Below are 12,283 nucleotides of genomic sequence, written 5' to 3'. Positions count from 1 at the left end.
TCTGTTCAAGTTTATTTCAAGTTCCACATTGAGAACTCAATACGCCTCTACATCGGTTTAGTTGTACTAGTTGTTTGGGGCTACAAACCAACGACCGTGTATCAACACCGTGGAAGTTAAAACTCTAGGGTCTACCGGACCTGTGTGTTGAGCACCTTGCTATATGGAAGTGAAACTTGGTCAACTTACTCATGGCAGGAAAAAAAAGCTGAATGTCTTCCACCTCCGATGCCTAAGGCGGATATTTAAAATAAGGTGGCAAGATAGGATAACCAATGAGGAAGTGCTAAGAAGAGCAGGATGCCAGGACATCCGCTCTGTTATCAGCAGCAGACGCCTTGGCTGGCTTGGCCACGTGCGTAGAATGCCAGTAGGTCGACTTCCACAAGACATTCTGTATGGCGATCTAATAGAAGGCAGGAGAGCCGCTGGTCGCCCACTTTTACATTATACGAATGTATGCAAACGTGACATGATGCTCTTCAAAATCGACAATAGCAGCTGGATAGATCTACATGGAGAGAGAGAGCATAAAGGAAGGGTCTCGAAATGCAGATGCCATACACTATAGAAGCAGAAAGATGGGTGATAATGCAACGGCGCCTGGTGATCACATATGCCAAACCTGCAGCTGTGTATCAAGGATTGGCAAAGGGAAAAGATCGTCTCTCGAGACGTAAAATGCCACAGACAGAGTTTAGATCAACAATTTCATTAAAAGAAAAGTTTCATGTAAGCGCCACCCCACCCACCTAACAGTTCAACCTGGCATAGACCACTCTCTTTCATTGCATATTTACTAACGATTGCGACAAAATATACACATGAGTTAAAATATGCGTAGCATAAATTATATGTTTAATTTTGTTATATAGATATTTGACAAATTTTCTTCACAAACTGATTTCTTCATAAAAATTGACACCCCCCCCCCCATGAATAATAAAGTAGCAAATAATAATTTACCGCTAATTAATTAACAGATTGGTTAATTATTTTTTTAATGATTCATTTTTTTTTGTTACAATGAATAATTGTGTGAAGTTTTAACTTGATCCGAGAATGGGTGTAGGTCAGTGTGGGAGAAATAATATGTACAAAAATTGTACCCGACAGACAGAGTGAGTTGATATAAACTTTAAAAAAAAACATAAATATAAAAATATTGAAAAGATGAATATCGTTCAGGCTGTTATAAAATCATTTGTTTCCATACACACAGACGAGAAAAAAAAATAGGCTCACACGCACAATCTTAGACACACACAATCACATATTGGTTGAAAACTGTGCACAATCACAGACAAACATACACACAAACCTTTCTCTTTGTTTTTTTTTTCTCTTATTTTATTATTATTTTTTTGTAAACCACATTTCTCAAATGTAGCATATTAACATTTCTCCTCCGCTGATGGCACAAGTGATGGCACTAGTGAACATCCATTGATGTCACCAAACACACACGAGTGATGGCACTAGTGAACCTCCATTGATGTCACCAAACACACAAGTGATGGCACAGGTGAAAGTCCAAGGATGTCAACCAATACACAAGTGATGGCAAAGGTGAAAGTCCAAGGATGTCAGCCAATACACAAGTGTTTGCACAACTGAACAGCTGTCATTGTCTCTTGGCTAATTTCTATCCATCTTCAATGGAAAACTAAATAAAATTGTTACGCATATAAATATAAACTTTTCTCTTTATAATAATAATATTATTAGTGCTACCACTACTAATACATCTTTATTATCTCCTTCCCTTCAAGTCCTTGGTCTCTCTCTCTTTTACTCACTAGATGTGCTCAACTTGAACATAGTCTAAATATAGGCTCCTACTTGAGGCAAGGTCATTGTTGACTCATGTGTTGAAAACTGTTAAGAGATTTTCCCGAAAGCAAAGGGAAATCCCGATATTTCCGTCTATAAGAAGTCTGTGGTCTGACCTGTTATTATTATTATTTGTGCAAGCTGTGTCTCATTTAATTTAGTGCCCCTCAAGACATCATATTAATTATTATACTATTGTTTCTAACAAATAAAAGTATATTTTGATCTAGATGGTAAGTCTATTTTATTTATTTAGTTTGCTTTTAGATTTTGTTAAACTTTTTCTATTTCCAACTTTCTAATCATTTTCGCGAAAAATAAAATCTATATATAGATCTCGGCTAAAAGGTAAATTCGTACAGATTTAAACAGAAAATCATGCTACATAACTCAAACATTTATTTTGGTAATGAAAACCTCAATTTCTCCATAATGATATAGTTTTTTTTTCTCATTGTCGATATGTCTGCAGTAGTCAGCTTAAAAACATATTTTGTAACGTGTAAATAAATACATTTTGCTGTAAATCTATGGTAAGCAAAGGAACTAGAACTTCAATCCAAGATGAAAAGGTTTATTTACAGTGAGTATGAATAACAGTCCTCTTAAGTAGTCGGTTCTTTAGTCCACACAGTTCACAGGTGCCGCCTCTGTGGACCTTGTAACGAAATAGCCACGAGGGGTCACTGGTCTGTTGCCACTCTATATTTGCTCCAGGAACGGGTATTTTCACAAGACATCAGCAGGAACTTCTGCCCCTTTCCATGATTGACCTTCCCCGACACCATATACCTGGCTGACAACACCATAAAGAACTGCCAACATTACTAGTCCCTCATCTCTCTGCTGTCATGTCCACTGGCACCAGTCTCTTCTCTTTCTGCTACTTGGTGGTGGGGAACTAACGGTTTGCTTCTCTAATACTAGCTGTAGTACCAACTGCTGGGCTTAAAACGTCATTTTTACACATTGAGACTCGGCACTGTTGATAATGGTGTGCACTTATTGGGTTATGCTAGTGGTGCGCAGAGCAGAGTTACAATGTCATAATTGTAATCCATTTTGGCATGGGCTTAGCAAGCTCAGACTGAGGAGCCACCTGGCGAAGAGTGCTTCTAGATTTTACGTACACATCTCAAAAGAACTCTAAATATAGAAAATTGCTAATCGCCATGGGCTGTGAGACAGAGGCTGCAGAGGAGAGACCCTAAAGTGGCACTCTCAATGGGATCCCCATTATTGATTTGCAGAGGGGCTTTAACATTCCAAGTTTAATCTAGAGCTTAGAAAAGAAAAAGTTAAAAGTATTAAAGTATCAAAAAGTGGTTTCAACTTCTGGACACTGGCGTTGGCATTTTAAAAGCTCTCGACTTTCTGACATGTTCAGTGTATATTCTGGTTCGTTTCTGGTTGTAATCAACAGCTGTACGGGCAAAGTTTGGTGTGAAGTCTTTCTGCAACCCACCAGGCCACATATCAAGGCCATGCAAATGAAACACAAGATCAGACACGCTGGTATCACTATAAACAAGATACTCAACTTTTCTCTTCTTCCACTATCCACGCTTGGACAACAGAAGCGACAAGATGTGCTAACGTTCAGAACGAAACAATACGATTCATCACTAAACATGATGGACGAATCTGTCCTGTTTAAACATACGCTGGCACAAATGTCTCTATCACAGCTTCCGTTCTTAGCAAGATCAGAATAGCTATTTGTAGATCTAGTAATATTGGTGAGGTTAGTGGGTAAACACAAACAAAGGCTACAGCGTTTGCTTTCAGTGTTCAATGATTGTACTGCGGATGAACTAACATTTGTAGTATTCGACTCGCCTATTAAGATCCCCGTAGAAGTTCTGCACCACTTATTAACACTAGAAACAACTAGTTCTTCATTCTTGGTTAATTCCAGATTCCAAAGTTTCTCGTTCAACTGAATACTCTCTTCCGAACACAAACTGTGTCGATCACATTGTAAGCGTAAGCATTCCACAGAATTATTGTTAATCAAATCCAACTTTTGTTCTGAGATTTTAATAGGACTAACAGTATTTGCTACACTCTTCGATGTAACTAGACTAGAAAAAAACACAGTCGTAAATACCAGCGACATTGTCGTTCAGATATGTTCATTTCTGAGAAATGTTCTTGTCTCTTATAGCCTCTTGAAGTGTTCTAGACTTTTCTGCGCCTTAAACAAAATTCAAAGATTGTAAAACAACATTTATTGAAGTACATTTTATGAAAGTTTAAAGTATAACTCAAAAGAGATTAAGTGAGAATTCGAGCAGAATAATCTTTAGCGTTTAGTCAATCAGAAGTATATATACTATATTATAAGCGTTGCTTATCAGCAAATACGTATAATGATTTATATCCTACTGACCTTGTTCAGTGTATTGATCATATCCCACTCCTTTCAGCTGATTGCCCTTTGAATAGTTTGTAATATTCCAAAAGGCTTTGATATAGCAATAACTATTTACAAAACATTTTCGTGTGAATTAAGATATATTAACATACGATTACGTAAATCAATGCCTGAATTGCAAGTTCCGAGAGTTTATTTCTCTGAAAATGTATTACATTGGCCAATTCTAAGAAAAAAGAAATTACACAATTAAATGAATCAGGTATTAGTTTCTTGAGGAAATGTGCACCTGTAGAGTCAGTGCATGTTAAGGGAAAAGAGGAGGGATCGAATCTGACTGTTGTTAAGGAAACTGTGCACTCTATTGATTGTTATGTTTATATCATTTATTTTAAGAATTTATAGAATGTTAAATATACTTCTAATAGCATTTGTATCGGGTTAATGGATGGCTGCTTGGTCGTATGGTATCGAGACAATTAGTTATTGAAGGCCTGAACACTGACCTGCTACGTCACATCCTGTGGGCAGTTTAGACCCATAGCTCGTTGACACGACGGACTGAGCAGTGACGTTGCAACGAGGTATTGGTCTCAACTGCCCACAGGTTGTGACGTTGTAGGTTAGTGTTCAGGCCGTCTAGAACGAATGGTCTCAGTGGTGTGCGCTCTAGACTGCCCTCTCGATGGTGTCGGTGGTGTGCGCTCTAGACTGCCCTCTCGATGGTCACGGTGGTGTGCGCTCTAGACTGCCCTCTCGATGGTCACGTGGTGTGCGCTCTAGACTGCCCTCTCGATTGTGTCGGTGGTGTGCGCTCTAGACTGCCCTCTCGATGGTCACGTGGTGTGCGCTCTAGACTGCCCTCTCGATGGTCTCGGTGGTGTGCGCTCTAGACTGCCCTCTTGATGGTGTCGGTGGTGTGCGCTCAAGACTGCCCTCTCGATGGTGTCGGTGACATTGACATGATGACTCACTCTGAGATCGAAGAAAAGGGAGATTACTGCATTAATTCGTGGATACGAAGACCAATGTCTGACCTATATATTTTTGTCGTGTTATGTAAATTATGTGTATGTATTCTTATATGCGTGTTATGTGTATTTGAAAATCATGAGAAGATTATGGTTACTTTAACAGTGATATGTTCGACTTGACCATGGTTGGAGAAAAGGGAAAAAGGGGGGGGGGATAGAAGGGGGCATAACCTGCGCCTTCGGGGTCACGGAGGTCACGGCATAACACGATTAGAAAAAAAAACTGAAAGCTAGAACTAGTGGTTTTTATCTCACAATGTATCCTCCAAATGAAGAGCTGCATATTTCTATAAAATCAAACTGCCAATATCTTGTTTGCCATCAACTGTAGGCCTACATAAGGATCGGTAGAAACTTGGCGTGTATTTGTAGTGACCGACGTCTAGTGCGTTTCTAACCAACTCAGAAGTGCCGTTACACACAAGATAATATCTACTTTAATGTTTCTTGGCTAATGTTTGTAAAAAAAAATCTTTTGCCTTGTTACTATTTTAAACTTAGTTTTTGGGTTTTTCTAATATTTTTTTTTAGCTTTGCGTATCTCTATTAATAAACTATTTATATTATTTCAGATCTGCCTTTGATCCAATTCGTTACATTATCTCTGATGATAAGACCACTGGAAAAATAATCACACAATTGTATATATGTAAAATAATACTGAGGAAATCCAACTTTTACAATCAAGATTAACACGTTCCTATAAGATACTGCTTATCATTCTTGGGAAGAATGCTTTCTCATTCAGTGATGAAATACGTATGTTTGGACATGTACTTAGTGGCTGCTGTTTGCGAAAGTACTCTCCTGTACAAAGAGTTCATAGAAAGAACATGTGGCAAGGGAGAGTATTACAATTCGTCAAACGAAAGTTGCTTGCCTTGTCCCCAAAACACATTCAATCCACTCCAAGCCCATCAACTTCCTCACTGCACGCCATGTCGGGATGTCCGCGGTGAGCTGCAGGTCCTTCTGAGAAACTGCACACCAACATCCGACGCTGTTGTGGGATGCAAGACGGGCTACCATGCATCTGTCGCAGATAATGCATCAGTGGACATCGTATGCCGCCCGTGCAACCGCTGCGACCAGTCACAGGATACCGGCTGTGTGAAAGATGCTGCAACACTCTGCATTGAGTCAGTAGAAAAGATTCTCATCCTCTGCATCGTTTTGCCCGTTGGGTTAGTTTTAGTGGCCCTCCTGTTCTATTTGAGACACACTCAAGTACTTTATGACAGTGGACAATGTAGAAGGCCATACTATCGACGAAACTCTAGTCAATTTCTTAATGAAATTTAAAATGTTTGGCATTTGAAAAATTCCAACGTTCATTAAAGCAAAAATATCAAAACTTCCTACGCAAGATTATGTGATCTAGCTCTGGACTATATTGACGGCAGTCTAAAGTCCAAAAAATTGTCGATCGGGCAGTCTCTATTTAAAAGTAATACCTTGAATTGATATAACTATTTCTATTGGACCGTATAGTCGACCGTCTTTCTCCATCTCTCTGAGCAAATCTCTTTCAGGGACCGGTCCTTCCATTCCTTGTTGTTTTTCAATAATTTCTTTTGACTGCTTATCCTTTTTTTTTTCTGGCACTGTTCCCCGAGAAATGACGTGGCGAGCATTGAGGATCTGGTGATATGACAGTTCTTGGCGAGCATTGAGGATCTGGTAATACGACAGTTCTTGGCGAGCATTGAGAATCTGGTAATACGACAGTTCTTGGCGAGCATTGAGAATCTGGTGATATGACAGAACAGTCTCAATGCATACTCTCCAGCTTTTGTAAATTTATTATTATCTTATAAAAGATTTTAATGTTCAGAATGTAATATGAACGTTCATAAAAAAAAAAAACAGACATATTTTACTAGACAATAGTTTTGCATTGTGATATTCACATATTATTATTGTTCAATCTTCGGACTCGAAGACTAGCCTTATTATTATTATTGTTCAAAATGGCATATGAAATCATTTCAGAGATGTGAAAGTAAAAGTAAAGCATAAAATTGTCTGTTATACTTAAATAAAGTATAGTAATGGTTCTTTTGTTATGTGTTTTTTAAAAGACTTGTTCTTTTAACCTTTTAATGAGGCGTTGTTTGTAATTAAATATTTTATTAAAGTACTTTAGTGTTAAACAATTCTTTATGAAGGCCTTCTGTACTGTGAGGTGTGCATAGTATGTGAGGCCTTCAAATTATGTGTGGCTTTCGTGTTACTTGAAGCCTTCTTGTTATGTGAAGTCTTACGTGAGGTCTTCATGTTTTGTGAGGTCTTCGCGTGACATGAAATCTTACGTGAGGTCTTCATATTATGTAAGGTCTTCGTGCTATGTGAGGCCTTCATGTAATGTGAGATCTTCATGTTATTTGAAGCCTTATGTGACGTCTTCGTGTTACGTGAGGTCTTCATATTTCGTGAGGCGTTCATTACGCAAGGTCGTCATGCTTTTTTGGCCTGGAAAGCAAGCAACTCATATTGTTTAGTAGAGTTCAATACACATTTCATTTTCCTGTGTAAAATCTCAAACCAATAAGAACTCATTAACGACATCCATATCAGTTAAGGTTTGATTAATCAATTTATTTGGTTTCTCGAACAAGGGAAAGAAATTGTACTTGACTGGAATGGTGGTATAAGTTGAATTAGTCACCTTTATAGGTCACAGCTCTTAATTGAAACAAACAATCTATAACTATACAATCTTCTCTAGTCGTACTACCTCGCTAGCAGAGTGGTTAGCTCTTCGGAGACATTAGTTCGAATTCAGGTCGTTACTTTTTTTTTTTTGTAAATGCTTTTAAAAACCGATCACGGTAAAAATCCACCCAGATATCCATTTCTTTCCCCCCCCCCTCCCCCCAATGTTTCCATCTTGTTCAGATAAGTGATAGGATCATAGCGTACTGTGAAAGTTAAAGCATGAAATAGCGTTAAACAAAAACAATCGGTAAGAATATTATTCGCCGCACAGATTCATTGTTGTAGGTCTAGATCTGTTACAAATGTAAAAGCATGACTGACTGATACAATTACACTAACTGTGTTTTTTTTCTTGTTTGTTTTCCTACTCAAAATGATCTAAATGTTAGGGCGTGACACTTCATTGAGTCTCATTAACCAGCCTGCCAGTTGCTTGGTGTATTTGTATGCATTGTATAACTAAATTACACGTAAGAACAATTCAGTACGATTATAAATACCCAGATGGAATTATTATATACTTATTCTATTATTATATATATATTACACATAAGCCATCACTTTTCAAAGTGTAAGCGATCGGAAATTCCCATTCAATTTCTTTTTCAAGAATACATATCACAACGGAAATTTGAAATGTTGTGAAGGTGTTATTGGGTGTGTTACCAAGCGCTAAAGAAAACCAGACACAAAGCTTTATTTGCAATATGGTGTAATTATAAATAGATATGATGTTGTGATTCGGTTCTGAAATGATAAGGCTACCATTCGTGTTCTCTTGTTGGATTTTCCTGTTTCCGAGTGAAAACCGTGTCACTATCAGACATTTTGTGATTTTTAAACTTATCTATAGTTTGCTGTTCTGGACTGTGATGGCCCAAAATGTCTATGAGAACATGTTCGAGCCGTGTGACCTGGGGTACTGCGGGTCTGGGGAAAGACTTAACTCTAGTACCAGAGAGTGTGTCCCCTGTGAAGAAGGGACGTTTATTGATATTCGCAACCACAGTTGCCTAGACTGCAAGCCCTGCACCCACCCTGAAACGGCCGACTTTGAAATCAGTTTGTCCAATTGTACGACAGTGTCGGACACCGTCATCGGCTGCCGTGAGGGCCACTACATGAGAGCGGGGGCGGTGCTTGGGATGTCTGACTCTTGTGAACCTTGCAGTGGGTGCCAAAAGGGGAAAGTTGTAGTGAGGAAATGTGGAGGGGAAAATGACACCCTTTGCTCCGTCAACGCCACGGAATTCTCACAAGTGGATCAAACCAACACTCACACTTTCTCTAATGTAGCCATCGTGGGTATAGTGTCATCATTCACATTATCTATATCTGTACTCACTCTGATCTACTGCTGCTACAGAAAAAATAGAACTGAGAGAAGTAACAGAGAGATTCCTAAAGTTACATACAAATTAATGATAGGCATCCATTGTACATACATATGAAATGTGCACATTGTCTGTACACATTACAGCATCGTATTTTACGTACAATTTATTGGGACACATTATGTGTGAATATATACTTATATCTAATTTAAAGTTCCCCTTTCAGACCTTGCGATCTATGGGGCAGATGATGTTGAGGTCATCTGTTTCTCTGGCCAGCGGTTAACGAGCAAGGTGTCACGTATCTTTGTTAGACTACACTGTAAAGCCGAATACATGTAAATAGCACCAAACACTTGTAAAAAAACATGCAAAGTTATAGGCTTGAAAGATACATTCGTTTTTTTATTATTATTATTATTTTTATTTATCAAAATTAATACATTAGTAGTACATCATTAAAAACAGAAATGAAATAATGTAGTCGTGTGACGTGTGTATCTTTTTCATACTGTAACGGCATAAGTAACGGAACTACATGACACCAGCCACATAAGGAGGCTCCTTACCCCAGTGCAAAGCCATCTGCCCCCCCCCCCCCCCGATGACAAAAGTAGTCATCATCGAACCACGATGGACGAACTATATATACATGAATAAAAGTTATAAAAAGAAACACACCCCTGTGTATTATAGACTTCTATTTTTTTTTTTTTTTTGCTGTCATTAAGATTGAGAGCAATGACATTTAAAATTGGTCTATTTTAATGGAAAAAAATAATGCCTTACACATTTATTCAAAAAACAAAAGAATTCACTTTCAGAAGATAGCCTTAGCATCTACACTCCGTAGGATGAAAATATTTTAAAATCGAATTTTCAATATCTTTCTAGATTTTAGGATCTAAAACTGGCACACGTATGAACGGACTGACAAACAAACACAAAACTTATATAGGCTTGTCCTCCTTCAGTAGACCAAACGTTACCTTTAAACCACCAGGGGAGCATAGGACAGCCACACCTCTCCACTGAACTCGGTTCTGAGCAGCTTCCTTTATCTGCTCCCATGTCATTCCAGCATCTTTAGCTTTGCTGATCACCGACCTAAGAAAAAATAGCTATTATTTTACTGCTATGGAGCTACGGCTTTGAATAGTCTTTCGCCATCTTAAAAACATTCGATCTAAGGGATGTAATCTATTAACTCAAGGGGAAATAACACAACAAATTACATAACGTCATAATTTGAAATTTATTTAGCATTACTTTCATATTTATTCATGATCATATAATCTATAATCATTTCTGTTAACTATTTATTATTTTCTACCAGGTATAGATCCCGAGTAGGAGAGTGGAGATGTCTCATGAGATCACTTGAAATCAAATGAAATTAGTCCTAATTATATTTATCTCAGGATACGTAAATTTTTTTTTTTTATTTTCACTTTGTCTACTGCATAATAAAAGATGATAGAGTCAATGCATGTTGCATCTGCTTTTTATAAATAAATGACAATTTTTTTTATTACAAAAGTGTTTCAATTATTTAAATTTTGTAAATAAACAAACTAAGACTATAGAAAATGATGCTGATACAGATGTTGCTACGTAGTTGTTAAGTTGTTGCATGGCCGGCTTTAGATGATTGAAAACCCTAGGCGAAGTGAATTGGGTGGCCTCAAATTAAATTAAAATTAAAACAGCGAAAAAATAAAATTACAGGTTTTTTAAACCAGTGTAATACAACAAAAGCATTTAGCACAAGTTTCGATATTTCTTCTCTACACCCATCGGAGGCTCTTGGTTAAATTCACACAAAAATGATTTATTATTCGCAATTTCAACAAAATAAGTCTTTGAAAGCCGACATTTTAAAGTACATAATACAAATGTATATATTATTGTAATACTGGCTGTTACACTGAATACGCAAAAGGACCAATTCATGTATTGTTGGGGGGGGGGGGGCATTTCATTAAAAACTGTGTGTGCGTTAAGGGGCAATATATTGCAGGGAGATAGAGATAAGAAAACTACCACTGATGGGGCTAATAAGTGTTTGTGCATAATCCATAATTGTGGACCGTTCAATTTAAGGGTGAAAGAAACAACAATAAAGAAGACTTATACATTTGAGGGCTATAGATGAGGGCTAGGGATGAGGATCGTTGTAATGCGGGCCATTTTATTGAGGGATTTAAGAGTGTATGCCAAAAAAAAACAACATATATTCTAAGCATATACATATACTGACTATTTAAACCATAGCGTAGCACGGGTATCAGCTAGTATGACGCGTCTCCGTGCAAATTAGTATGAGTAGTGTTATTTCAAGCTCCGTTGCAGACATTTGGGGTGGGGTATAATAGGCTGTATCAAACGAGACTCGTCCTTTTTTCAATCTCGAATAAACAATGACTGGGGGATGGAGATTTAAACTTGAGTTCTCCTCTCCTACATGGCTGCCTGGTCGTGCGGTTTGCGCTTGTCTGTCGTTCAGATTTATCGATGGTCCAGGGTTCAAACCCTGCCAGCTCCCATCCCCCGTCGTCCTGCGGGAGGTTTGGACTAGGAAGTAATTATCTTTAACTCTGAAGGAACATCCGAAACATGTAAAACATTTTACATGGTAAGGTAGTAAGCTCAGCTATATTTGTTATTTTGTATGGGAAGAACGCTTTTATTTTGTGTGGAAGAAACAAAACCCAGTTTTGCTTGAAAAAAAAAACCAGAAGTTATTTTATGTGTAAAGAAATCTGTTATTCATTGTATACATTAGCGACGTTCCTTTGTAAGGGAAGATAACTGCATCCTACTCGTACCCAGGTGTTACTCTAGCCATGTTTGTTAATTAGAGGCTTTAACTTTTCCAGATCACTCTGGCTGGTTCCGGCAATTTGGGTTTGATAAAACATTTTCAAGGCATTTTTTAATATTACCAAAATAAGATTTCTTTCTTAACACAATTGTTGTTGTTGTTT

General features: G+C 37.8%; 1 protein-coding gene and 2 long non-coding RNA genes across 3 annotated transcripts; 2 read left to right on the top strand and 1 right to left on the bottom strand.

Annotated features, from left to right (window-relative positions):
- The first annotated feature begins 1,829 nt into the window (after positions 1 to 1,829).
- Positions 1,830 to 11,552, top strand: LOC106073023 (uncharacterized). The gene is made up of 2 exons (XR_008775167.1): positions 1,830 to 2,066; positions 10,633 to 11,552. It is a non-coding gene; the product is annotated as an uncharacterized LOC106073023 (long non-coding RNA).
- LOC106077668 (uncharacterized) lies at positions 2,392 to 4,538 on the bottom strand. The gene is made up of 2 exons (XR_001219687.2): positions 4,226 to 4,538; positions 2,392 to 4,030 (listed from the first exon to the last, which is right to left on the bottom strand). It is a non-coding gene; the product is annotated as an uncharacterized LOC106077668 (long non-coding RNA).
- LOC106073007 (tumor necrosis factor receptor superfamily member 26-like) lies at positions 8,584 to 9,698 on the top strand. The gene has a single exon (XM_056013428.1). It carries the CDS (start codon positions 8,715 to 8,717, stop codon positions 9,411 to 9,413), a length of 699 nt encoding a protein of 232 aa, XP_055869403.1. The 5' UTR covers positions 8,584 to 8,714; the 3' UTR covers positions 9,414 to 9,698.
- Positions 11,553 to 12,283: the final 731 nt, after the last annotated feature.

Source organism: Biomphalaria glabrata, chromosome 16 (assembly GCF_947242115.1).
Source record: "Biomphalaria glabrata chromosome 16, xgBioGlab47.1, whole genome shotgun sequence".
Lineage (NCBI taxonomy): Eukaryota > Metazoa > Mollusca > Gastropoda > Planorbidae > Biomphalaria > Biomphalaria glabrata.
The sequence above is the reverse complement of the archived record's forward strand: the minus strand, read 5'-3'. Positions and strand labels throughout refer to the sequence as shown.